This window comes from Dufourea novaeangliae, unplaced genomic scaffold, assembly GCF_001272555.1.
Source record: "Dufourea novaeangliae isolate 0120121106 unplaced genomic scaffold, ASM127255v1 scaffold8, whole genome shotgun sequence".
Classification (NCBI taxonomy): domain Eukaryota; kingdom Metazoa; phylum Arthropoda; class Insecta; order Hymenoptera; family Halictidae; genus Dufourea; species Dufourea novaeangliae.
In genome coordinates, this window is record NW_015373923.1 from 8,782,158 (window position 1) to 8,809,495 (window position 27,338).

The 27,338-nt window shown below is 41.0% G+C and overlaps 2 protein-coding genes across 2 annotated transcripts in view; one reads left to right on the forward strand and one right to left on the reverse strand.

Annotated features, from left to right (window-relative positions):
• The first annotated feature begins 1,474 nt into the window (after positions 1-1,474).
• Positions 1,475-4,567, forward strand: LOC107194646 (zinc finger protein 595). Its single transcript, XM_015584297.1, has 5 exons — positions 1,475-1,569; positions 1,779-2,331; positions 2,402-3,384; positions 3,480-3,705; positions 3,776-4,567. The coding sequence occupies exons 1-5, from the start codon at positions 1,475-1,477 to the stop codon at positions 4,553-4,555; spliced, it is 2,637 nt and encodes an 878-aa protein (XP_015439783.1). The 3' UTR covers positions 4,556-4,567.
• Positions 4,568-11,022: 6,455 nt separating this feature from the next.
• Positions 11,023-27,338, reverse strand: part of LOC107194676 (putative uncharacterized protein DDB_G0282129) — a 40,450-nt gene continuing 24,134 nt past the window's right edge. The window contains exon 2 of the mRNA XM_015584333.1: positions 11,023-12,424. Within this exon, the coding sequence (XP_015439819.1) occupies positions 11,183-12,424 (1,242 nt within the window). The 3' untranslated portion in view covers positions 11,023-11,182. The remainder of the gene's footprint in view (positions 12,425-27,338) is intronic.

The window sequence follows — 27,338 nt, forward strand, 5'->3', positions numbered from 1 at the left end:
CACAGTAAATAAATCAGAGTAAATGAATCACAGTACACAAGAAAATAAATATCGAAGCCAATGGTTCTCGAACATCTGTAACATACAAGGGATTAGTAACAAGAGAGGGGACACAACAATATGCACAGTAAATAACAGGTTCCTTTATACGGTGATTGTCGAATGCCTGCAACAAACAATGGGTTAGTAACAAGAGAAACGACGAGTATGAGACGCGCGCCCACCCTCCGCGACGGCTCACGAGAAAGTGAGGAAGCTAACGCCGTTATGTATTGGGCGTACGCAGGTTTGTTCCTGTGAATTGTTTTTGCTGGCTTGAACGACCTTCCTCCTTGAACGACCCAAACACCAGATGGTACGGCCAGGTACGCAACGTCACTAGCGCGTTGGACCGACGGAGAGCAACGATACCGCGGCACGCTCTACCGTACTCTCTCGCTCGCACACCTCCCCCCATAGACCACCGAAATTCCTCGGCACGCGTCACACCGACGGAGACACCGATACCGCGGCTCGCTCTCCCGCTCTCGCTCGCTCCCGTTCAACCGTTCCGGCCAACTCCGGCACCGTTCGGTATACGTCGGCACCGACGGAGAGCACCGATATCGCGGCTCGCTCTACCGCTCTCGTATATTTATGATGTTCATATTCCCCAAATAAATATCATTTTTAACTAATTTGTTTAAGGAACATATTCCTTTTAACGATTTAGCTCTCCATTAGAAATCCCTAAGACCGTTATTTATTATACATTTCATATCGTTAAATACGATTTTTCTCACAGGATACGGATTTCTATTACAGTATCACAAAATAATTGCAAATATGAAACTTCTTTACCTCTTCTTGAACATTCGAACATATGAATGGAATATATAACACTTCATTTGTACTAATAATACTCAGAATTCATGCTTTATCGGTAACGTCGGGTATTGACACTAAAACGGTAACAGGGTTACGTAGCCCTATGAACGTGGGACAGAAAAAAGCATTGGATGATAGGTTTATTCTATACCTAGTCGGTGATGCTACTGACGACAACGTCGTATAAAATGTTATCAAAAATAGTACAAGTAAAAATACCCTATGTGTGTATAAATATTATTTACGCTAAGCTTTATCAATAAACAATTAATTACTGTAAATCGGTAGATGAATTAAGTAGTTCTTAACCATTAAAAAGACTGTTGTATTTCATAATCTTTTGCTTCCAGTACAAATTAAAGATTCCTCAGTAAACTGATTTACAATATTTTTCTATATATATTTTGTTATATTTGCGTAAGTGAAGCATGCAACGTTTGTTCAATACGACAATGGAGGCAAGAGTGGGGAAAAGTACGTAATCGAAGAGTATACATACACATTAGACAGCTGACGTATCGTTTGACAATCATTTTGACATGAGTTGCGCTGTATTTAAACAGCCCAAAATAAACAAGTTTTATTGATGCATTAAAATATCTATAAAATGACAGTGGTTTGTGCTGCGAAGAATTGTAAATATTCATCGAACGCTGAAAACTCAGCCCATGTCATTTTTATACACTTTCCGAACGATGATACGTAAGTCTTATAATAATATAGACAGTTCTACTAACAAAGTATTGCTTTATACACATATTATAAGCGATTGCACGAATTTATAATTTTCATCCTAAAAGATAATTTAGAGACTCATTTAAGATATTAACTATGATCCGTTAATTTTCTTCTTAAATTATGAAGGTCAACAAAACGTTATTCGTAAGACCTATTGAATGTTATTTTTTCAGGTCCAAAATATGGGCACATCATTGCGGTAGAACAGATCTCTTAATGAAATCAAATGAAGAATTACATTTAAATTATTATATATGTTCTCATCATATTGAGGATCGTTATTATATAAATAAAACAGATCCTATTATAATAGATCAGCATGCTGTTCCTACATTATTTGAATCAAATGATGCAGGAGAAAAAGATTCAAGAAATGACTTTGATAGAAATGAACAAGTGGAAGTAACGGACAATGTATTATCATATTGTGATATAGATTCTGAGATAGATCAGTATCGTGATATTAGTATTAGGTTTCCAAATTTATGCCGGATATGTGGAGAACCATCTTTGGATGGTATAGAAATATTTGCTGAGAAAGGCATGGAATTAAAGTTAAAAGAAAAAATAAGTTTACACCTGCCAATAATTCTTGATATGGAAGACTTAATGCCACAAAGACTATGTATAAATTGTTATAATAAATTAGAAATAGCACATTTATTAGTTATAACTTCTTTGAAAACAGATATGAGATTAAAACGGTTTTTAAATATTAATGAAGGAGTAAGTACATTTTAGCTTATATAGTAGATGCAATTAAAAAATTTGTATAGTTCAATATATTATGTTACAGCTTAATTATGAGAAGAAATATAACGAAGTAGCCAAGAAATGTTCCATAGAAGTAGCAGAGGAAATCTATACGAACGAATGTACTCAAACTACATCTACAGAATTATCTCCAAATAAAGTTGAAGAAATCATAATAACCCAACATATATCCACAAAATTGAGTTACCTGGAAAATATTGATATAAAAAAAACTAACTCTTCAAGCAATGTAAAAAAAGAAATGCAGTCTGAATTGAATAGATTTATTCAATCATACAATGAAGAAAACAAAGATAATCCTGTGATTGAAACTGTAGTAAATGATTCCACAAATGATATTAATGGAATTGCATGTTTTCATTGTAAAGATTCATTTAAAACTCAAGAAATATTTGAGAATCACAAAATGTTATGCGATGAAGAGGAAATGGTAATACAGAAACAGAGGGACATCACTAATAATACGAACAGTATTGAGTCAAAAGAGGAAGCAATGAACTTTCAATTTGTTACAAATACCTGTAATGTTTGTCATAGACGTTTCGAAAATGAAAAGCATTTCGCTGCACATAGGCGTTCAAATTGTAAACTTTCGGGAGAAAAACATTACCAAATTCCAGACAAACTAAATGTAACTGAAGCAGACTGCAACATTCATGAAAACTCTGACAGTGCAAGTATTGTTGCAGTAGTTGAAACGAATAAAGTATGTGGTCATTGTAAATCCAGTTACAGTACTAAAAAAGAATTATTAAATCACATTACAGAATGTCATGAAGGTCAACAATTATTTAAATGTATTATATGTGATAAAAGTTATGAAAAATGGTCTAGTTTAGATGTTCACGAAGCTACTCACAGAGTAGATAAACCTTACCTATGTGACTTATGTGGGAAGAGCTTCAAACACTCCAATAACTTAAGAGGTCACAAAAGGATTCATTTAGATGACTCAAGGAAAAAACGACACGTTTGTGAAATTTGTGGAAATGGATTTAGATCTAGGTAGCGTTTGTGAACTTATAATTACTGTTCCATAAACTGTTCCTGAAATGAATTGTCAATTTTGTATTATTCAATCTGTGACATGTATAATTTAGATTTCATTTGGGAGAACACATGAACCAACATAATGGGCATAAACCGTACCCTTGTGAAAAATGTGGGAAAGCTTTTTACAAGAGAATACAATTAAGACAACACAAATTGTCTCATGGCATGAGTAAACATATTTGTCCAATATGTGGAGCATCTTTCAACCGTAAAGGAAACATGAATACCCACCTTAAAAGACATAACAATGGAGATTTGGTATACACATGTAGTGTATGTATAGTAGTAGTAAAGTTATCCGATGTTAGCCGAAACAATCAATGAATGTTTTATCTTTTTTTAGGTTTGCACATATAGATGTAAGTCAATGAGTGAATTGAAATTACATAGGAAAAAGCATACAGAAGAAGATATCATAGAAAGTATTAAGAAAAAATGTACTGATAAAACAGTATGGCAATGTAAAATTTGCACCCGGATATTTTCAACGCGGACACTGTTGTTAAATCACGAAAGTATACACAAAGGAGAAAGAATGAGTGTAGAATGTGACATTTGTGGGAAACAATTAGCGAGCAAAAATTCCTTAATTTATCATAAAAAATCTATACATTCTAAAGAAAGAACTCACATGTGTCAGTACTGTGGGGAATCGTTTGTTTCAAAAGAGGCGCGTCTCATACATGAACGGATACATACTGGGGAGCGTCCTTATGTTTGTAAAATATGTAAAATGGAATATAAGTGTTCCAGTAACCTTAATCAACATATGAAAATTCATTCGGGCATTAAACCACATAGGTGTACATATTGTAATAAGAGTTTCACACGCAAGGGGGCCTTAGGTGTTCATGTAAGAATCCACACAGGCGAGAAGCCATTTTCCTGCGAGACTTGCGGTCGAAAATTCTCCCAAAAAAATGATATGCTGAAACATACGAAAACGCATCACGCGAAAACGTTGCGTTGTGAGCAATGCGGCGAACTTTTCACGAAAAAGAAAGATATTCTAAAACATATCGCGTTACATGAACGAAGTGACCCTGTAATTCAAGAATATGTGGAAGTCCAACAACACATGCAATCCTATAGTGTAAACATAACATGCTCTGAATTTGAATAATCTTTTGTGCAATGAATGATACCTGATTAGTTTATATCACTAAGGCATAATCCATAGCTTGCTATATTGTACCTAATTCGTCATTAAATTATTGTTTAACACTGTTTTTGTAAATATGTTAATAAAATGACAAAATTATTCTTGTTTTACTACCGAATCATTAAAATTACCACCATAACCTTAAGATGCACTTAATCCAAATATGAAAGAATCCATGTTAACAAAATTTAGAATTAATTTGAATAAGTATAACTTACGTACACTGAGTATTAGAATGCTGAAAGAGCATTTATACTTAACAATATTTTTTTAGCGGTATGCACGTAATTAAAATACGTATATAGAAGGGTTGATGGGGATAAAAAAATATCAGTACACCATTATTATATATAGAATAATACTCTTTATTGTTTTTGATAGTTTTTGTTGTTGTTGTTGTCCATATCGTGCGTTACTCTTTTACTTTTTATATCAGGTTAATCGTTTTTTCCGCTGCTGCATTTGTTATTTCCATTTTTGTTTTTCTGTTGCTGCTGAATTTTGCTGCTGGGTATTTTGGTAAAACGGTATGCGATACAACTTCACAACTTTGAAACAAAATTAAAATGAACGAAAAAGAAAATACAACGTGTCCAACCACTCGAATACCGTGCATCTCGCGTACCGTATGCTTCTGGACCGCTTAGGACTAGAGTAATTGCGATTCTTGCATCTTTTCCATTTTTTTTTTCTTCGTGCAATCATAATAAATTGGCGAACGCTCGCGTATAATAACAAAATTGCGAACGTGCATTCCCCCGAGTTATTCGTTTTTACTCCCATCCCCCCTCCCTCCCTCCCGCCCCATTACCTTGCATTTCCTATGATTTTTTTCATTTTTTAGCTCATTACGTTATTTTCTTTAGACGCGGTCTCGTGACACGGATACGAAATTACAGTCGAGTGATCGGCACACGTTCGAAGATACAATCGTGCATCTTAAAATTTTCCTAGCTCTATTAAAATGGCCGCACACGCGGCTCGTATGGCGAACGTACCCCATCAGAATGCATCGATTTCAGGCGAACTGTACGGCTAATAGAATTTCGTGATATAACGCGCGTAATCAACGGACATGCGTCGGGAGAATTTCGCGGTGTCGCCTCGGCCCTGCACACGTAGCAGGGACGAAGAACGTCCGTCGTCGGTTCGATTCAAACAGGTTCCATTCCGTCTAAAGTGTTTCTTTGTACGCCTGAAAATCGACAGAATCCCTTCGGGAACGTGCATTCGCTTCACGCGCCCGGCGCGATTTCGATGCAACTTCATTTTCTCGCGTCACCTTTTTTTTCCTTTTAATTAATTAACTCTGTCTTTCTGTAACCGTCCTCTCCACGCTACTATTTACAATGTACAGTGTCGTGTGTTTTCACCTGTCCTAGGTACGCGGTGACGAATGGGACTCGTTCGTCTCGAAAACCGTTCCCAGTCTAACTATTTATTCTCCCCCGTGTTCTCGTTGGTTTTCCGGGCAAATGTACTCGCGCCGTGAGCGACAACCCGCCAGTCACCGTCTTTCTGGTTGCGAAAGAAAGAGACCGTGTTCTTCCGCGCGCCCCACCACGCCGGCCGAATGATACAAACATAATTAATAATAATAATATTAATATTAATAATGTATTATTAGTAATAATAATAGTATTAACCGTAGAAAAACGAAAAGTTTCGAGGACGCTGGTGCGTTCGCGAGGCGACCCGCTCGAACTGTCGCTGCACATCAGTTTAATCCGGGTTAATTGCTAACTAATTCTCGTTCAGATATCATGTAATAGGAACTTAATCGTACGTCTTCGCGCCAACCCCCAATTCGATTAACTCCTTCGTAGGACAATGGAACTCGATATACTTTCTGAGACCAAAAAAAAAAAAAAAAAAAAAAAAAAAAAAAAAAAAAAAAAAAAAAAAAAAAAAAAAAATAAAGATAGAATAACTCAACATACCCAATAATCTACGATTCGTTCGAGAGTATTATCAAATTTCTGTCCTGCGAGGAGTTAAAAAAACGGCAACTCCTACGAGATCATATCGCGACCCATCGCAGTCAGTGACAACTGATCGCTCCAACAAGAAGAGCGGAAAATTTGCGAGAAAAAAAGAAGCTGTTACCGACACTCGACGCGCACGTAAAAAACGTTTTGGAAGAGCTCTGTATATATATATATATATGTATGTATGTGTGTGTGGATGAACGTGAATGACAACAACAGAGCGATCAGTTGTCGCGTCGTTAACACGGTCACGGTATCCCACCGTGGGTTACACGTAGGTACATTGAGAACTGAATTTGAGTGGAGAAAAAGGTTTGCGAGCCGCCTGCAACCCCCCCCCCCCCGCGCCATCAACTTGAACGACAACGAGATTCCGCGAGTCCCCGTTACCGCTTTGTATCACTTATCACGGTAAATATATATAATAATCTTATATATATACTTCTTGTTTATATATATATAATATATAATATCTTATATGTATATTTTCTTCACATTATACCTATTATATCATCTTTTATTTTCCGCTTAAACTTACTTCTGCGCGTGCGCTATTTATACTATGTACAATGTTTCCTTTTTCTTTTACCATTTAAATCGTAGTTCCCCCGAAGTGTTCATTACACACCATTCTATTTTCTTTAAACATTAATACGCGCGCCGGTGTTAATGTCGAAAGCACACACCTAGTTCGTTCCGTCGTTCTCTCACACGGTTCCACAATCTAAGCTCTGTGCAGCACGCCGACTACATTTGACGAATCCAACCCGCGCCCCATCTGCCTGTCATCGGCCGAATTTACAGGTACTCCCTTCCCTTCACCAACAGTACCACCGTATGTACACACACAAACGCGTTTTAACGCGGCAAAAGGTACATCCGTGTAAAAGTACGAAATTATTTCGTGCCTCCCCCCTTTCCCTAGCGCCTTTCTTTTCTTCGAGAAGCAAGAACATCGCTACGCTTTGTATCTAACGCCCTGCTTGGTATTCCGTTTAACAGCGAACTCGATTCGATGCACCGTTCGTACAGTGCACATGAGTATTTTGTTTTCACGTTCGCTTACGCGTACGTTTATTAGCATTTTTCCCTCTCATTCTTTCTATATGTACACCTCGATACACACGCTAGTCCCGTACAGTAAAGCGAGAAAAATTTTTGTCGACGTGTACTGTAAGGACGCGTACATATATTTTTCTCGTGGGTTTTTAAACGGAATACCAAGATGGCGCTGGGATCTCGAAGCACAATATGTGGCACGCGCGAGACGCATCGACGCGATGGACGAAATTTTTTAACAATCTAGCGTACGTCAGTGAAGCTCGAATGTGCCAGTTGCTTCGGTGTTCATGCTCTCTCTTTCGTCCCGACAATACCATGCAAGAAAACAACATTGTTCTTTCCTGAAACGCTCCGGACATTCGCATCGAGCACGCATATAGATGTATAATTTTTCATACACAACATTCGTTTTCTTCGTGCGCGTGTATTTGTATGCGTGTACGTGTTTTTCTTTTGTATATGCATGTATGTGTATATTTGTTTTATGTCACACTCGCGCGACCGTAGGATAAAGTTGCGTGGGTGTATTGCACCGAGGGGAATCGTACGTGTGAGTGACACGCGAGGAGAACATTTTTTTCTTCCCATTGTCGCGAATGCCTCCTTGACTGGATACTTGATCATACGTAGAACAATGCAGATGAGCTCAATGACTATCGGCGCATCTAAGTTGCATAACCATCATCAAGCATTTCGAGAGCACTCTGTGAACCTGCAAAATGTTCTTCTCTCGTTCGCTTTTAAGATACCATACGAATCCCTTCGGTTTAATGTACGTACACTCATTTCACAGAGAATTCGTCATATTGTTTTGAGAAATAATATTGCTTGTTGTTTTACACGGAAATGAGTGAAACATAATCGATCCAACGAGACCAAAGAGAATTTTTAGAATGTGACGTAACGACGGTCGCAGAAAACATAGAAAATTTTGAAACTATGCGCGATCTATTGCATATCGAACGAAAACTAACGGTACATGAAAATCTGCCGAGAGCTCATGATTCGCGGTTGACAATTATTCGACTTAGCACGTAGTGTGTACCTATATACATCGAAGTGTTTAGCCTGTTCTCTCATGTATAATCATGTCGCGTGTATGTGTTTTTTGTATACAAATGTAAGTGTGTGTGTGTGTGTGTGTGTGTGTGTGTGTGTGTGTGTGTGTGTGTCTCACTCTCTCTTTCTCTCTCTCTCTCTGTATATTTGTGTAAACATGTCAGCTTAACATTGAGTTAATTACAGTTTAAATCACCTCGTGTCGCGAAAACGGTTTATTGTAGCTATCATCATTATGTTTTTGTTTGTTCTCTCGCGCAAGTAATCAGTCGATTTATAAATTATTATATAGCTTTGTCCGGCGTTAGACTCGCTTTATAACGCTTAAACTTCAATTTTAAGTATAGCTGCTCTCCTGTTTGCAAGTTTAGTGGACGTTGAGGACGAGATCGCGCGCACACGCGGATCGCCATTCCTCTTCGCGAAGTGCGTCTCGTCGAAGCTAATTAATCTCTCTGTTTCTCCACCCCCGAAGTTTAATTTTGGTCACCTTCGTGTATCTGCCCGTCGGCCACTCTATTTTATATTTATATATATACGTATATGGTACACATATTTACGGGAGATCAGTGGCGCACAGTGGCCATCGCGCGACGATCCGAAGGGACCGATATTTAATCCCGATCTCTAAAATGCAGGTACATTTGTTAGGCATCGTGCGCCAGAACACAAGGTCTTCGCCTCCGAACGCGTCCCCATTCCATCGATCCCCCGTGCCCCATACGCCCTTCCCCCCTGCCCCCTGCCCCTCACATACACCCCACGATAAGAGCACGCGGAGAGTCCTGGGTCCTAAGCTTTCCCGTTGTACGCCTAGATGGAACCGCGTTCGATTACACACACCGTGTCCTGTTTCACGACGTCAGGACGTATCTAGACTCCTCGACGAAGGCTGCAGGCGATCCGTGCAAATGTACGCACATGGCTTGTGTGTATACAGAAGTGAGCACCGGGGTGTGATCGTCCTAGCACCATATCGATTTTTCCTATATGCACTGTATGTGTGCCTCTGTTCCAAATGTGTTTCTTCTCTCTGTGTATGTGTGTATGTGTGTATGATGTGTAGTAGTATAGGCCACCGTGGTTACGCGTCTTGTGCGTGTGTGTGTAAATGTACCCCGTTAGTGTGTTTGTTTCTCTTTTTTTTTTTTTTTTAAGTGTATGGCATTGATTTAATCGTCGGCTGGTTTTAATGTCTTTCGAATCCAAAGGAAAAACATCGATCGACGAATATACTCCCATATATTTCGATTGGCTGTCGCATGCGACTCCCGAGACAACGGGCCTGAAGAGTTCTCAACGCCAGCCGGCTAGGCGAGCGATACTGGAACGTGGTTTATTATCGAAATTCGTCGATTGCGAACATTAAATGTGTAAAAGAGATGGATGATGATTTTCCGTTGAATATTCGTTATGTCTCGTCACAGTGTTCGTCCGGTCATCGTCATCGCTTCGAAATTCCATTAGAAGATTATCCCCTGCACTCGTCTACCGCATCGCCGGCCCGGGGGCGTGGACGTTGAAAGCTCTAAGACTTTTCGTTCTATATCGCTCTTTCTCTTTTTCTCGCCTCTCTCTCTCTCTCTCCCTCCCCTCTCTCTCGCACTCTCTCTCTCTCTCTCTCTCTCTCTCTCTCTCTCTCTCTCTCTCTCATTTCTCTGTCTATCGTGCCGATGGCGACATTCTGAGCGACCAGGGAACTCATACGTGCGCCGCCGTATTCGCAGGTGCAACTGCAAAAACAGATCGTTTCAATATAGTATATACTTATAACATTTGAGGTGTTCGGTTGAAAAGCCCGAAGAGCACCCGATCTCGCATTATAAAGGATCAAATGGACCATAATTATTCTCCCTAATCTTCTCTGAACATATAAAAAAAAATATATATATATAAAAATAAATAACGCTAATCAAATTGTCCTATCCGTAATAGTTTAAATATCTATGCCATATGAAGCCAAAAAACACAATGCGTGATGTTTGTGATCATACATGTATATTTGCGATACCATGCGAACACGGGTACTCGTCGGGTTTAGAAATTGTAATCACCTCTCTCTCTCTCTCTCTCTCTCTTTCTGTTTTGCATTTTCTAAATTTTCCAAAGTATGGCGGCCATGAATCCCCCCGCTACGGTCTGCACCTGCGAGCGCAGCGGTATCACGACGCGTGGAACCCTTTTTTCTCCCGCAGGGAGCGGACCCATTGGTAGCATCGGTTGTTGATGGGTGTAATGGAACGTAACCAAGATAATCGATCGGTGCGTAATTGACACGAACGGTAATAAATAAGAAAAAGAAGACCTCCTGGAGAGTTCGTCGACCAGGCGCCCGCACTTTCGAACAGAGGTTGCGGATTATGTCGTGTCTGCACTCTTTTTACTTGCAGTCCTGGGTTAATCAAGCCGCGATTTATTTGCTCTGCGGCATCAACGGGTAAAAGTCGATGAGGTGACTCAACGATGTCAAAATTGGGGGCTATGATCCAACGCACATCAACGACTCGTGCGTACTACTGCTGCTTCCGGTGCTGACACAGGCGCCGTTCACGTTGCTGCTACCGCAGCTACCGCTGGCTGGACCTAAGTGTTGCTGCTGTTGATGCTGATGATGATGTTGTTGCTGCTGCTCTTGCGCCGTCGTACTCCTCAGGATGTCGTCGGCGGACAAGGGGGTCAGCTTCCATCCAGGCATGAAGTCTAGGTCTAGGTCTGGACCGATATCGACATCCAGTAACTCGTTGTTGTTCAGTGGATCTAGAGGCGACTGACTCGAGAGGGACAGCACGCTGCCCCAATTGATCGAACGGCTATCGTCGCTGTCGCCGATGCCGGAGTCAACATCGGTCTCGTTCGAAGACGTCGGTGGCATTGGGAAAGGCGTTAGCCTACCCTGCTCGGGTGGTTGAAGTTGAGCAATCGGCGCTGGTATAACCGGCTCCATGGGCGGCGGACTTCTGTCCCTTTCCATTTCTCGTTCTAGATGCCTAAGTGTATTGCAGATAAGGACCGATCGATGAAGGCTCGGATCTGGAAACTGGCGATACCTCGCCAACTTGCACATCGAAATATTTAAAACGGCTAGCCGCCTTTGCCTGTAACAGGCTCTGCCGCGTCGACACCAACTCGACCTCGAGCCCTCGCAGCACCTCTCGTTCGCCCGGTAACTCGAACCAAGCTCCAAATAACTCTTGCCGTTTTCCTCGCGTCGTATCGTCGGCGGCTCGTAATGGTGAGGCGTCCCCCACTGTGGCTGAGGCCTCGATAGTTGACTGTAACCATTGTTACCGACTGGACTGCTAGGTCCACGTTGATGATGATAATAGTGTTGAGGATGGTGATGCAAATGCGCCACCGTGGATGGCGGTAGCGCTGACGTCGGTGTCGACGATAGTTGCTGCTGTTGCTGTTGTTGTTGCAGCTGCGACGTCTGATGTTGCTGTTGTTGTTGTTGCTGCTGCTGCTGTTGTTGTTGATTTGCCGATGTCGGCTGACAAGGATTTGTCTGCAGGCAGGGCGAACTCACTTCCATTTCATAGTATGACGTCGGTGTTTGGCTTAGCGGGGGGGTGTAGCTATCCTCCATCGCCCACCAACTACCCTCAACCCGACCCAACTTCGATGGGCTCTCGCCCATATCCATGTCGAACTCCATGCAGCCCACACCTCCCTCCAGTTTACGTTTTCCTGCCGTGGCCTGCAGACCCATCATTGCACAACTCTGAAAATAAATAAAATATGTTCGTTAATGATCTTGCACGGATACACAATGGAAATATGAAAAAGCAAACATGTGCTTTATACGCTGTGTTGAAAGTTACGACGAGAAAAGTGTACCTTTTTTTCGCAGAAACGTCAAGATACGAAGTTAAATTGAAATAACGCTTCCGTAAAAATCCATTTCATGAGGAATAAAAGTGAACTTTTGCGACTCATACAAATAACAAGTACCACGAATGATAAGCTAGGGATTTTTTCTAGAGGACGATTCAACAGCATGACCACTAAAGACCTTGCAGAACCTCGATACTTTGTTACGAGCAAGCAAGAGAGTAGGCAAAACGACATGACTCAGAGGGTCGGCTCGCTGACAGACGTTGGAAGAATGACGTCAGGCGTCTCCCTACCCTGACCAGAAAGAAGTCATCGTTGGAATGGATGATCGAGTGGGCATGGAAGGGAAGGGAGCCGCAAATGGCAAGGGAGACGGAGGGGGCAAGGGGGTGTTGTTACTCATGGGTTCAATCAACAAGCATGCGGGCCCCTTGTGAAATGCTCTCCTTCATTTTTCTCTCGTCTCTTCTTTTTCTCACCCGTCCGCCCCCACACTCGCGTTTTAAGATACAAAAAATGTTTAAAGAAAGAAATATTTATAAATTTCACGGAAGATATTTCTCGCCATCAAAACACAGCATGTCTATACTTTGTCTAACTTGCGTACAAATGTTTTAATTTCTCTTTTAACACTGATAACTTATTTCTCCCTAGTAATTATATGTTAAAACAATGGCTTTGAATGTGATAAAAACTGAATTGTTTCTTTTAATAAGAAAATATCCTAAATCATTCGAAGGCAATCGATTGTCGGCTAGTATACATGTCGGTTAAAACTCAATCAATCTAATAGGTGTAATCTCAAACAAATGGTAGCGCACGTGGGCATCACTGATTTATGTTCATGCGAGTACGATATACAGAGACCGTACAAGTGAAAGTAAGTAAATAAACGTTCCTCCCCTTAGCTTTACCAAACAGGGAAAAGAGAAAGAATAGATAATATCGGAGAAAACCCGAAAGGTAAAAATCGTGGTTACTGGTTTGAGAACCACTGACAACGTACAAGTTGGTTGTGAACATCACCGCGAGATGTCACCTCCGACATATTCGTCGATTCTTCGTATCCACGTGGTCTGCATACGACGTTCGATTTCACACGCAAAAGAAAAAAAGGTAATAATAAAAAAAAAGTGGTGGGAGTCACGAAGCGCGGTGACTGTAGTAGGGGTTGCACGATGACTTCGGTGTCATTTTAACAAAGATAATCGATGCGTTGCGTTGTTCGGCTACCAACGAAGTCAAAGATCGACATGTGAAACTGGCAAGAACAGCGGCGAGAAAAGAGAGGGGAACAAAGTTCCGAGGAAACGAGCAATGCCATCGGAGACGATACCGCGTGGTCACGATATGCGGCGCGACAAAACAAGTCGTTTTGCCGCGCGAATTGAATTCGTACGACCGTTATCTAGTAACGAATTCTATTCAAATTTCTACAAAGTGTAATCTTCTGTCTTCGAATATTCTCCAATTGTGTACGTTTATTTGAACTGTATCAATAACGAGGAAACATTCCCAGGCACAATTTATGAATTTTTCAAATACCGTAACTACTAGACTAGAGACAGTAGCAGAAACAGCAGCCAACGTTTCAATCTCAACTCGACAGCGCACATCCGCCGTGGCGGCCTACTTGGAATACGACTCGCTCGCGAAGGTTCTCCTTCCAACAGGGTCGACCAGTCCCGGAGCTATCCGAGAGACGATTCGCAGAATTGTAATTAAGAAGTACTAGTTTATTCATCGATTGTACTTTTTATCGATATCTTGGTTTTATTTACTAATAAAGCAACACGATACTTTCTTATAATATATTCAAAAATATTCGCCTCGTATTAACTTGTAATTAATAAGGTTAGATCGAAATCGATATTTGAAAATCCGTGACGTCTTTAGTTTGACAAGCCAAACTGTTTTACCCAATGAGCTAAAGGTAGCCACACGTCAACGTATTCCTTCTTCCGAAGCATATTCAGAAAATGGTTACTGGTTATATGTATTACTACGGTGCTCGAGATGAAGACTTCAGTTAATGCGCTCGAGAATGTGCCCCGGCCGTCCTCACTGACGATGTTTGCGAAACATGGCCCGGGCACTTGTTGAATCGGGACGGCCACCGGGTGGTTGCTGCGGGGAGTTACCGCGTAACAGATTAGCTGTGTGTGGCAGAAATGCACGGCTCTTAACTGCCCATAAATCAAAGTCAAGAAGCGCCTACGTCCCAGTCTCTCTCTCTCTATCTCTTTGTTGCTCTCGCGAAATTTTTCAGGGGGTTGTGGTTCGTTGGGCTCCCAGTCTTCTGACCTAAGGCTCTTTTTAGCTTCACCTTAAATTTGAATCGTTGCACTGGTTCAAACGGGGAAATAATCGAGAGGAGCAAATTTCTGCCGCTGATAATCGTTTCAAGTTAAGTCCATCGTACCGTAAGTAATTTAGCGGAGAACTTGTAATTTGGTGACTTACAAGGACTTTTCTTTAAAGAATACAAAATAAACACAATTGTACAAAGTCATGGATCTTTCGGGTCTCTGAAGGGCAACATCGAAGGCGACATCTTACGGGGAATTGTCGAATCTGGTCACTGAATGTTTCAACCAGTGTTACTTCATTATGTAATATTTTGGTTATCGAAGAATTCTGCAAGTTTTTAATATTTATTATTGTTCAGAGTTGATCGTAGACATTATACCTAAGTTTTGTGTGTTGCTAACATAAAGCAAGAAACAAGGGAAGACGAAATAGAAACAAACGGTCTAATAAATTGTATTGTCAGGTTAGCAAAATATGCAAGAAAATATCGTCGCGGAATTTCTATAAACAAATTCGCCCCAATTTCTGGTTTATAGTCAGGAATGTGGGTCAACGGAATGAACGTGAGAGAAGTACTAGAACTAGAAAAGATTCATGACGACTGCGCCCGCAATAAGATAATGTTCACTGCATGAAGCCTATCTACCCGAGTTGTACTATACCACGCAGCGAGAAGATTAACGAAGTCAGCTTTTACGTCATCTTTTGTAAAACCGTGGAGAATCCTATCCAGCATAAAAGCAACCTACACGCAACAGAGAAATCGAAAAATAGGAAAACAAAAACATTTTCTATATGTATAAAACTTTTTTGTCGAACTCGAGGGCATGCACAGTAGCGGGAACGGAGAACACGAGGAAAGAATCAAAAGTAGAGAAGGTTTGTGGTGGATCCGGCTATGCCGGACGATGAGGTAATGTTTGCTACACGAGTCAAAGCTATCTAGCCAGCCAGAGAACGAACGAACGAACACACACACGCGTGCACACGAATCCGTACTTCGAGCCAGTTGGAGCTCCGTAGATAAAACCGGCGAGTGTATGGTGTCGCACATTCCTAAGCTATATGCGTGTGTACGCTAAGCACGCGTGACACATTGAAATCGTAATAGTATAATACAGAATATTTAAACTCGCCTTTTATTCCAAAAACCCTTAACAATATTCAATATTTGAATTAATTTCACATACCTGAAGGACAGAGAAACCATTCGAAAATATAAAATCCTTGGAATTTACTGTAATAATTCAGTCGTACCAACTGTACGAATACGGTCAGAATTTCGTTTGTCATACGGAAAGAAAATAATGTTTCAGAATAATAACTATTCGAATTTCGAATATAAACAAAAAGTAGATAAGGCTATAATATAGTTTCGGCATGAAATAATTCGATATTACTTTTACACATTCTTCTCGAAAGTATATAGACATATTTCAAACTACGACAACTATCGCATGACCTGGCCACGAAAGTCGACGGAATCTAAGTTCACGTCGAATTCGAAACCCGCGTGAACGCGAACGAGTCGTATCTGCGTGAATTTTCTGTGCTTGCACGCCGCTACACGACGACATCGAGGCGACGTTGATGCCGGCGGTCGGCAGTCATGACAACATGACGTCAACCGGCCGTGTGTTATTTTCGAAAGGGGACTCGAGCGACGCGCCGCCTGCCGGCGAGATCGTCAACCAGAAAAAAACAGCTCGACAACGGGCGTCGTGCACGGACGCTATCGGGCCAAGAAACAACACGCGCGGCACGATACAAGCCACTGGTATTACGATTATCGAGCGCAATTCGTTCGGCACATTTAAACGAACAAAAAAATCAGCTAGCAAATGTGAACGAAAAATTTTTCCCCTGAATAACGATGAACAATTATACCAAATTACTATACGGGTTTAGATATAAGTTACAGACGTTACACTCTTATAATTTCCTATCTTTTATTATATTATTTATCAACGATTTATTTACTGTACTCATATAAACCTTATGCCACGAATTATTTTACTTTTTCTCGGAGTATAAATTTCATCGATACGGAGAAATATTTTTACATTGTTTCATCATAAATTTTCTGTGAAAAAATCAAAGACGTTTTTACGCGGAATATTCGTTCGATCGTATTGGTTCGTAGACGCTTACACGAGCGAAAATTTTCGAAATCGACCGTTCTCCCGGTTCTCGACTATGAATTATGCAATCCCCGAATTTCATTTCGCAACGTGACGCAAGATCGGCACCGAACGACGAAATTTCTTTCGGTATGACTCTTTTTTGGTTTCGCGCGCCGACGATCCTGGAAGCTGGCTGAACGTTGGCTTTAACGGTGTAAAGTCCGCGGCAGATTAGCGGCGCGCTATCTCGTCGAGCCGGATAAGATTGTCGGGGAGCACAGCCAGTTAGACTCAGCGCTTCAAGGACTCGCGTATTGCGCGCATCGCGCGCATGTACTTCGAAAAATCCGTTGGCCCGTGTTTCTTGATGCAAACGTAATTTTCAATTTTTTCTTTTTAAACCATAATAAATATTAAACAGTACTAATTACTATGATTATATCTCGATGAATATGAAAAATTTAGTATTCCAAAAATACAGAACAAATTTTTTTTTGAAGTCGAAAGGCAAAACATCGAGGCTAAAGAAACGCGCCACACGCGAGGGCTTGGTTCGCGATCTTTAAATGGAAACAAGGGACCGTGATCTGTATGACATTGTTGAAGATCGTCTAAAAGAATAGCGAACAAGCGGTACACTCGACGAATACGATCGCGCGTACGGGAAGGGTTTTACCTTGGTCACGCGCTCAGGGAAATTGGACAAAGAAGTAAGGGCGGAAAACAATCCCCCGACGCAACCAGTAAGTTCTTCGTTCACTCATGTGCCACCCTCGATTAATACCTGAACACTATGTATAAAACGAATGTCTATATATATGGTTGTATTAAACTATCGAGAAAAAGTACAGATTCTGTAAGATCGTTTACAAATCCTCTAACGTACAATACCCACATGATAAATAACGCAGTAACTTAAAAGAATATTTTATAATTATGTAAATCAACATTTAAGTTCCTCAAAATTAAAATTATTTTCAATTAAAACGGCCAACAAAACATTAAAAATTCTAATCGACAAATAATCAATTCGTATTCACTATTAGAAACCGCTATACAGGCTATCTGTTACTTTTATCCACCATTCAGAAGTACAATCGAGACGCGCATGTATACTACCATTATCGAATTGTACGTTACACATCGACACGGAATTTCCCCCATAAAACGTACATACATACAGCGTATGTACAACCTTCACGATAAATACACTACCCTATATACCGTGGCGAGGAGAACCACGGGCGCCCGTCGGTCCTACATTAGGGGATAAATAAAGGAAGGTTTCCGAAAAGGAGGGTTGCTTCCCCTTTCCCCCACCCCTGATGCAAGCGGTTCTCCGAAGCCGTCGCAGCTGTGTGCTTTGTCGACCACCGACTGGAAACCCGTCGATTCACCCTATCGAGAGTGAGGTGGTTGGTTGGGAACCACTGACACGTAATCTAGTAGGGCGCTCGGCATCTGCGGTACCCTAACCGAAGGGTCCCGCGCCCCGAGCTCCGCGCGTTCGGGAACCGTGGAACGAAAAACGAACGAGCAAGAGAAAAAGAGAGAAGAGGTGGGATGAGAGGGAGGGGTGGAAATATGGGGGAGAACGAAGAGAGACGGAAATGTAGTTGGCTTCTTAGCGTCGGTCCGTAGAAATAAGAGATCGAAAACGAAGATGCGATATTTCAGCCCTTGAGGGGACTACGGGGCGCTGCCTTAATTGGTCCGAGAGAACGGGGCCGGATGCAGCAGTAGCTCGTGTCAGAAGGAAACGGAACCGAGTTTCGTCCCACCTCATTCTCCTCCACCACCTCCAGACCTCGTCAAATAAATACCTTCGGCCGTCGAGGGGGGTGGAGAAGGTCGAGAGCGATTTTTAAGAGGCACGCGGCCGGACCAACGAATCAATTTAAAGTGTTCGATGCATTTAGCACGGCGCGGCGCGCGCGTGGAAAAAATGTTTAGGGATCGATGGGCGGGAAACGATTTTCTTTTTGAACGATTCGGTTTATTTTGTTTCGCTATCTTCTCGTGAATAGGGCGATTTAAATACAATCGGCATCCCATTGAATTTGTAACCGAAGTGTAATGTAATTACAGACCGATCAGTTCCGTCAGTTAAAAAATCTAATTTCCATGAATCAGTTTTTTCCGTAAAAATATCATTATTACGATACTGTGTGAATGATAACTAACAGAAATATATGTTTAACTTCACAAAGAAATGAAACGGTCATTTAAACCTTTCTCAACCGCGAAAAAGCAAAATACATAACTTGAAAAGCCTTTCGTCGACGATCCCGCAGCGAAAGCGTTAAAGAAAGGGGCCAATCTAGCCGTTCGCCATCGTATGAGACAGGAGAGAGCGCGTGTTCACCTGACTCTGGCTGCTCACTTTTGTTGTAATAAAAAACACAAAAAAAGATTGTTCATTTTTTTTTCGAGCAAAACGTCCACGTACATTTGTGAACACGCACGTGGACGCACACGTGGGTGGCTCTACCTTTGTCGTGTAGACACCCGGGGCGATCGTTTTTTTTTCTTTTTTTTTTTAACGCAGCATCTTCCTGCCTGCACGCATACCACAATCGCAACCATCGGGTCTATTCTGCGAGAGGGGAGTGAACGCGTGTCGTCGTTCGCAATAGGGCTGTTACGAATATTCGAATAACAGTAGTATCGAATTTGGTATTCGAATCATTCGAATATTTCGAAGTATTAGAAGTTTTCGAATTAGTGGAATATTCAAAATATTCGAAGTATTCGAAATATGTGAATTATTCGAAAAATTCTACTATCCGAATATTTACAGTAGTAAGTATTACAGTTCGCAATCGATGAAATTGAATCCCGGAAACCGCAAAACGTGACGGAATTCCTTTCGACCGTTCTCGATCCGGTTTGATTTCGAATAATTTCATTTTAATGACTCGACCACGACGACAGATATCAAATGATGTCGTCAATTATCACGTATTTTTTCCCGCAACGAAAAAATATTTTTCCGCGAGAAACAATATGGAACTTTGCACGATGCGCGCAGTTCTCCACGTGACGTGTGAACAACGCTTTTGACATCCGCTTACTGACCCCCTTTTTCGATCGGCGGTGCAACCTTGATGCATCGGTGATTCGTATATTGTACTTCGACGCGCCAGGGGAGAGTGTATTTTGCGTTTTCGCTTCGAAGTATCAGGAATTCCGTTAAAAATTATGTACATACGGAGAATCGAAATACAACTGCCACCTTAACCCTATAACGCCTAAAGTTTCATTTTAAGAAAGAGTTTTTTATTTTTTATTTTCATATTCATAAATAGGTAAATTTGAAAACACATCTTGAAATGTCAGGTTTAATTTTCGTTTCATGTTACAAAATCGTCACATTCGTCCTTAAATCCTTAACTACACTACATAGCATGACACGTTATATAGCGAAGTTATAAACTTGTTAGAAAAATAAAAATAAAAGTTTATATATAACATTTCTCGTGTTATATAGAAAGTTATATGTTATTCATCAAATGTGACGCTATTATTAATAATCAAATATGAAATGTTATACAAACTTATTACAGAATTATCTAAAAGGTATAAGCTTGTAACAAGTTATACAAATATGTTATATAGCAAAGTTATATAACGCTGTTTTGTTATACATATAGTGTATACGCAGGTTTAACCTTTAACCACGAGCGTGCGGTCTGCAGACACCGTCCGATCATACAAAGTTTCATTTCGGTTGATACGAAATATATCCTGTGCTGAGGTACCCTCTACCTTCCGAGTATCATATAAGTTAATGACTCTGTTAGTTACTAGCCATCGAAGTAAGCTGTTGTTTATTTACCGTAGTAAAAAAACCGAGTTCATGGAAATCTCAAGAAATCCGATGTAAAAAATTCTCCTGCCGAAAAGCGTTTAGAAAAGAAAGGATTACATATTATGGATGTCCAGCAAAATTAAAGCGAAAGACTCGGTACATCTGCTCAAAGTATCGCAGACCTATTCGTTTCCAATGTTCTCGAAAAATATGTTCAAAATATCGATTAGATTAAAATAATGTGCCTATTTGTTGCGTTTAAAATAAAAAATTATCGTGTTCCTACATTTTTGTATACTTCAGACTTATAATCGACAGTATTCAATAAACAAATATGAAAATATTTTTTATTTTAATTATTTTACGTTAGGCGTCTCACAGACCGAGCGTTGGCGGTTGAAAAATATTTTGTCTACTAGTTTATACTACATTATTAGTGACAGGAACGCTTTTCGTGTAAAATTATTTCTACAGACTTTATAATTCACGTCTGGTGTACAATCTACTCTAGAACCCTTTTGTTCAACGATGGGAGACATTCTTCCACGTCGGGACCATTTTCGCAGTTTGTCGTTTAACGTGAAATCCTCCGAGTCCGTAGTAAGCATATTAGCGAAAAAACATCGAAGTTCAAAGGTGGGGGTGGCAGCAAAATGCAACAGGGGAAAGAGGAAGCCGTGAACCAGAAGAGACACACACACGCAGAGACACATAGAGACACACAAGTCTTGGGTAAAACCTGTTCAAGACGAGTGGGCGCTGCGGAGAGTAAAGTTTACGACTTTGGCCATCGTGGGACCGCTGAAAGAAGGAGAGAATAAGGTGGTTAAGGTGGTCGCAGGTGCCTCCGCCGGCCACGGTAAATAATACACATGCGACTGTGGGGCCGTGCATTCGCGCGGAGCCGCGGACGCTGACGAGTGGGCCGGGGTCCGCAAGGTGCACTTGGGCCCCGCGTGAGCCGGCAAACGGTCGAGTTTCGCGTGACGAATTCTCGGGGGGGCTGGTACTGTCCATATTGTGTCACATGCAATAATCGACGTTCATCGTATCTAATGCAACCCTGAAAACTTCCGATGATTCTCGTCGAATTAAAAGCGTTAGACATTATCGTACCGTGAGTTGAGGTAACTTTGACTCGGTCAGGGTAACCGTCCCAAATCGGAAAATGATCATTTTCGATTTTGCATCCCTCGAAATTGTTAAATTAAGCTAAAGGTAAAAGGTATATCACGTAAAAGAAAACATACCCGCAAGAGTTCTGACTTTGGTACAAAATTACCCCTATTTACGATATCAAAGTTCGACTCGATTAATGCAGAAGCATTTTTTGGTCCTTGGTATGGAATAATTTTGACTGTACGATGTCACTTCGAAACGAGAATAGTAATTATCGATGTGATTATTGATATTTAATATAAAAATTTATAGAGAACGCTAGAGTAGAGGATAGTAACTCAGAGAAGTCAAACTATGGAGAATAATAATCCAAATTGTGGAAAATGGATGCCTGACCATTTTCCATGTTCGCGCGAAGAGATATTGCACCGAGGAGAATTCCATTTACGACGGCCCAAGAAACACCTGATCCCTCGATTGATTCCCATTGCCCAAGGATGAAGGTATCGATAATGGTAACGGCACCGGTATTCCATAGACCGCGTTGTTCCCGATGTTCTCCGAGTGACGATACGGCACGCGACTTAACCCCTTCGCACTCTGGATACAACGGGGGAGAGGAATTCCGTGTGGCGATAAGTGGTGAAAGTCAATGAATTCACGTCCGCGATAATGTTCTCTAATTAATTCTGATACATACCACTTATCTAGTCCGCTTCTGAATTATTTACGACCGACGAATTTATCAATAACACGTTACATAACTTGCGAACAATTGAGGAGTCCTCTACCGCAAAATGTTGACCAATGAGATTTTTTTATTAATTCTGGCACCTTTTGGTGTCTAATTATTATCTCTTAATTTATAACTATGTGGAAAAATTTCTGCTTGTAATGTGATTGTATATATATGAATATAGTATACTGTGATGTTCACTCGCGAGGAAACTCGGCTTCTACTAGGGGAAAAAGTGGCGAAAGGGAAGGGCCTCCCAGTAGTAGATAAATTTATTTCAACTACTAAAATAAATGTTAACCGAATGTTAATTTGACATAAATTTCAATAATTCTAAATACCAAGTGGTAGGAGGCCCTTCCCCTACGTTACTTTTTCCCCTAGTGGAAGCAGAGTTTGCTTGTGGGTGTACACTATTTTTCATAGAAGCCGTAATATCTCACAACGTTTCTATTGTGGCAGAGTTCCATCTAGTACTGGATCTCTGAATTCGAAACGTTACCTTTTATACATACAGACATCCAACGAGTGTTTTACTTTAATCGAATTATTATTAAAACAATCGCCACCCGTTATATCTCGCAAAGTAACCACTGAAAAGTACCTAACCATATGCAGGAAGACATACCGTAATTGTAGTGTCATGTGATCTACAATTAAAGAACGCGAAGTATTTTAAGTAAATCTTAATACATAGTGCAAAAATCAATAGGACTGCGATAATTTTATTTTAGATTTGGAGAAAGTAAGCCTGAAAATTCTACCGATTGCATGAATATTTACGAGGAGTATCTAATTAATTTATGTACATAAGCGTTAATTATGAAAATAGCGTTCTTCATTTATAAGTATGTGTGTTCTCAACACTGTCTACCCTTAGTGTTCCCAATATCGAATTTTTTTCCCAATACGAAATTTGCGGAACAACCGCAATTTACTTTGTTTCCCCAACATACACATCCGAATGTAAAAAATAAAGTATTTGAAAGATCCTATTTCTATACGTTGATTGAAAACATTTTTTAAACCTGAACCTAATAAAAAAATTCATCAAAAAACATTTATATAGCAAAAAATAATAAAGACACATGTGAAAATGCCTTTAAAAAGTCATATATACATGAAATAATTAATATTTCTTGAGTAGGCGATATTAGGTACACTTCTTTCGGATCCCGATTTTTGCGCATGTGTTATGTTTCTCGAGTCCTAATTAAAAATATGTAAGTTTCAACAATACTAACTTATGCTACATAGTAAAACACGGGATAATTTTTCTTTACTTCGAGACAAATCTCATACGAACCTCTAAATTATTCTTCAACTGACAATTTACGTTTTGCTAGCCTATTTCGTAAAAGATTACACGATAGTTCACAAATTACGTTCAACAATTACTGTATAGGCCGAAAGTAAACGAAAACGAGAACGCCGAAATTACACTTCGACCCACGTGTAATAGGTTACACGAATGAAACCGCGATAAAGAAAGTAATTCCCGGACCTGTTGCTGGCCTATGGGCTTTTAATGTTAATCAAGTGTCCAAACGCGCAAACACCTCCTCCTCCCCCCACTGGCACCGACACAACTCCTTAATCCAGCCAGAAACTTGGGTAACCCTAAAACCCAGTGCGGCGGCCGCGGGGAATTTATGATTCAGCCTCGCCGCCCGTCGGGGCCAGTCTTCCCCCGTTACACGCGTTCCGGCAAGAAACACCCCAAAAAATACGTGTGTCCGCCACGAATACCCGTGGTCGCTTATTTGTGAGGACTCGGGGAGATACCTGGGTCCCAGGTAGAAAATGCTGATCGTCGTTCCTAACCCAGGGGCCGCGCGGATGGGTGAACGCGGCGCTTTGACGAGGGTCGGGGACGTCGGGCCGCATCAGGACGAGGATCCTCCTCTGAAAAGGTTCCCTTCGACCTGGACCAGCCGCCAGTGATCCTCAAAGTCCCCTGTATTGAACCATCGAAATGCTATGTAAAAGGGTAAACGTTCGAAATTTTCAGGTTTGTTTCTGTTTTCGATCTTATTAGAGTTCCTTAAACCCGTGGACGAATATGTGGAAGACAGAAGTTTAAGCTTCCAAACAATCTTTATCTTTTGTCTTCCCTAACTCCATCCCTGAAAATGTTATCGATCCTTTTGCTGTGCGACAGCGAGTCTAACTCGAGGGTCAATTCATCGATAACGGTGTGATGAATCATGGGCTGGGACCTCTCTCGGGTACTTCGAAAGTCCCTTTTCTTGGTGTACAATCGGCGACGTGTTTGCACGAATTCTTTGGTCAACGGTGTGTCTAAGGCCTGACTACGTAAACGGTGGCAATCTTAACGGAAGGTTCGTGGCTGTCTAAGATGCGCCGTAGAGGTAAATAACGACATTTGGCACAATTTACCCGGCTAACAGTATATCTTGGGCGTGTCGTGAATCGCGAAGGATCGGTGGGGGTCATGCACGGCGGTCGGGGCCCCGGGAAACATGCGTTCTTGGCTTATCAAGATGCGAATAACGGGATCGGATTAGCACGTAATTATCGGCGATTCATAACCGCGATTCGCGGTCCCGCGAGCGCGCTGAACGCCTGGGCGTTATTGAAATCATTGGATCTAAAGGCTGATAAGACTGGGGTTGAATACGATCGTCGATTACAGATGCGTGTATTGCAACTTGAAGATGTTTTCTGATATACTTCGACCACGAGAACCGAGAGCTGCGAGCAATCACGTGACTCAGAATTCACCGAGCTACGTCATCGGAGTATAAACAATGACTCCAAGCTTCGGGGAACTTGACGACATCGAGAATTCCCTGTAGCTCGGTCTCTCCCTTAACAATGGAATCGACGTGTACAAATATTGTAAATATTTTTCGTTATTGTCAGATTTAGGAACATTGTTCGAAAGAAAATTTATTGTACTATTGTCATTCAAGTAATAAATTACTTATTATAATTAAATATTTTCGTGAAAAACTATCAGATCTTACTTTTCTGTGTTCCAATTGTCACCCTTATTTCAAACACTTCGCTGAAGTTAGGGAAAAAAAATTCGGAAATTTTTTAACCCTACATTTTAGAATGTAGTGGATTATGTTTATTTGGAGCCATCGGTTAATCGAGGTAGTCGTTTATTTGGGGCAAAGGTCGAAGAACAGAACGTAATCGAATGTAGGGTGGAAGAACCAATAAATGAACACGTATCAGTCAATAAACGTTCTAAATAAAAACGAGGAAATTAATTTATTGCAATAAACAAATGATTAAATATCGATTACTTTCAATTCCTTTTTTCATATTCAAACAATTGTAGTGTCATTGGTTAGAAATATTCATTTATTTAATACTGTTCATTTACTGGTGAAATCTGTATTTCTTCTAATTTAATTAATTACATTTTTCCAATCTTTTAAATCGAAATCTATACGGTATAAAAAAGTATAGACATGAAAAAATCTAACTTTCATGTGCCAAATATTTATTAACACTATTATCATTTAAAATTCGACTTCAATAGTTACAAAATCTCTTAAGTGTTCATTCATTGGTGCGTTTACCTTACTGTATTCACCTATCTGATATTTCGCATAATTGGGACAGCCGCTTAATCGGGCCAAAGAACGCTAGTTCCAATGTGTCCCAAATAACCAGAATTCGCTGTGCTTCCTTGTAAATAAACATAAAATAAAATTACTTTCGTAAACTCGTGTTTCAAATGCAGCCGGTAAATTGTTTCGATATATATTGTTCATTTTGGACTTCAGGAAAAGGGTTCAAAATTCCCTCTCTGTTCAGTCATTAATTGAGATCGATTTCGGATATTTATTATCGACAGTAGTCGTGGAGATTCGAGGAAGGACCGAAACGATAATCTCGCTGTGTCCCAGCTTCGCGTTAGGACTGTCGGGGCCCCGGGGTCTGCCCCAGAGCCCCTGGCAGACGAAGCTCCCCGAACACTGCGGCCCGTATTGTTGGGGATTCGGGGTAGGACAGCCCGTATATACCCTCGCCGGGAGAGAAACGAGGGTTGGAACCTTTTATGCCGAAGGGTCGCCCCGGTCGGCTATCGGCCCCAGCGTTCCTTTTGTCTGGCTTGTCGAACCGACACAACGGAGGAGAAATCCCCCTCGTCAGGCAAACGGACGGACGGCCGTGCCTACTTGCCTGCCTGTCCTATGACTGACGACAGAAGGAACGCGGCGTACAACTTGCATATCCCGACGAAGACCGTGGAGCCAACTTTTACCGAGCTTCCTATGTACTAGGAATCGACTCGTAGCGGAAGAGAGTGGAACTATGACGCGGTCGCAACTGGCGTGGACTTTCCCCTGAAATCGCTTTGCCCGCTAAAGAAAAAGAGAATTCCCCTGGGAAAAAGTACGTCTTGTTCTCATGTTTTTGAAAAATACTGCGTAACGCTTAAATCCGCAAGGGAGAGAGGTTAATGTAGGTACGAAAGTTTCGTTACTCTTACATTTTTGTCGAAGATATAATTTTCTGACAAGAATAGAATATGATTGCGAAACTCAAACCACGTTAAACTGTTGCTGACATTTCTCGCAGCGATATCAAAGCTACCAAACATTTGGAAAAAAAAAAAAAGAGACGAACAAAGTTGTCAAACGAAGGAAAGTTTAATATCCCGTCGCAATTACGCGACGATCGCGAATTGCCGGGCAAATAACTTCTGAAGTTCTCTCCG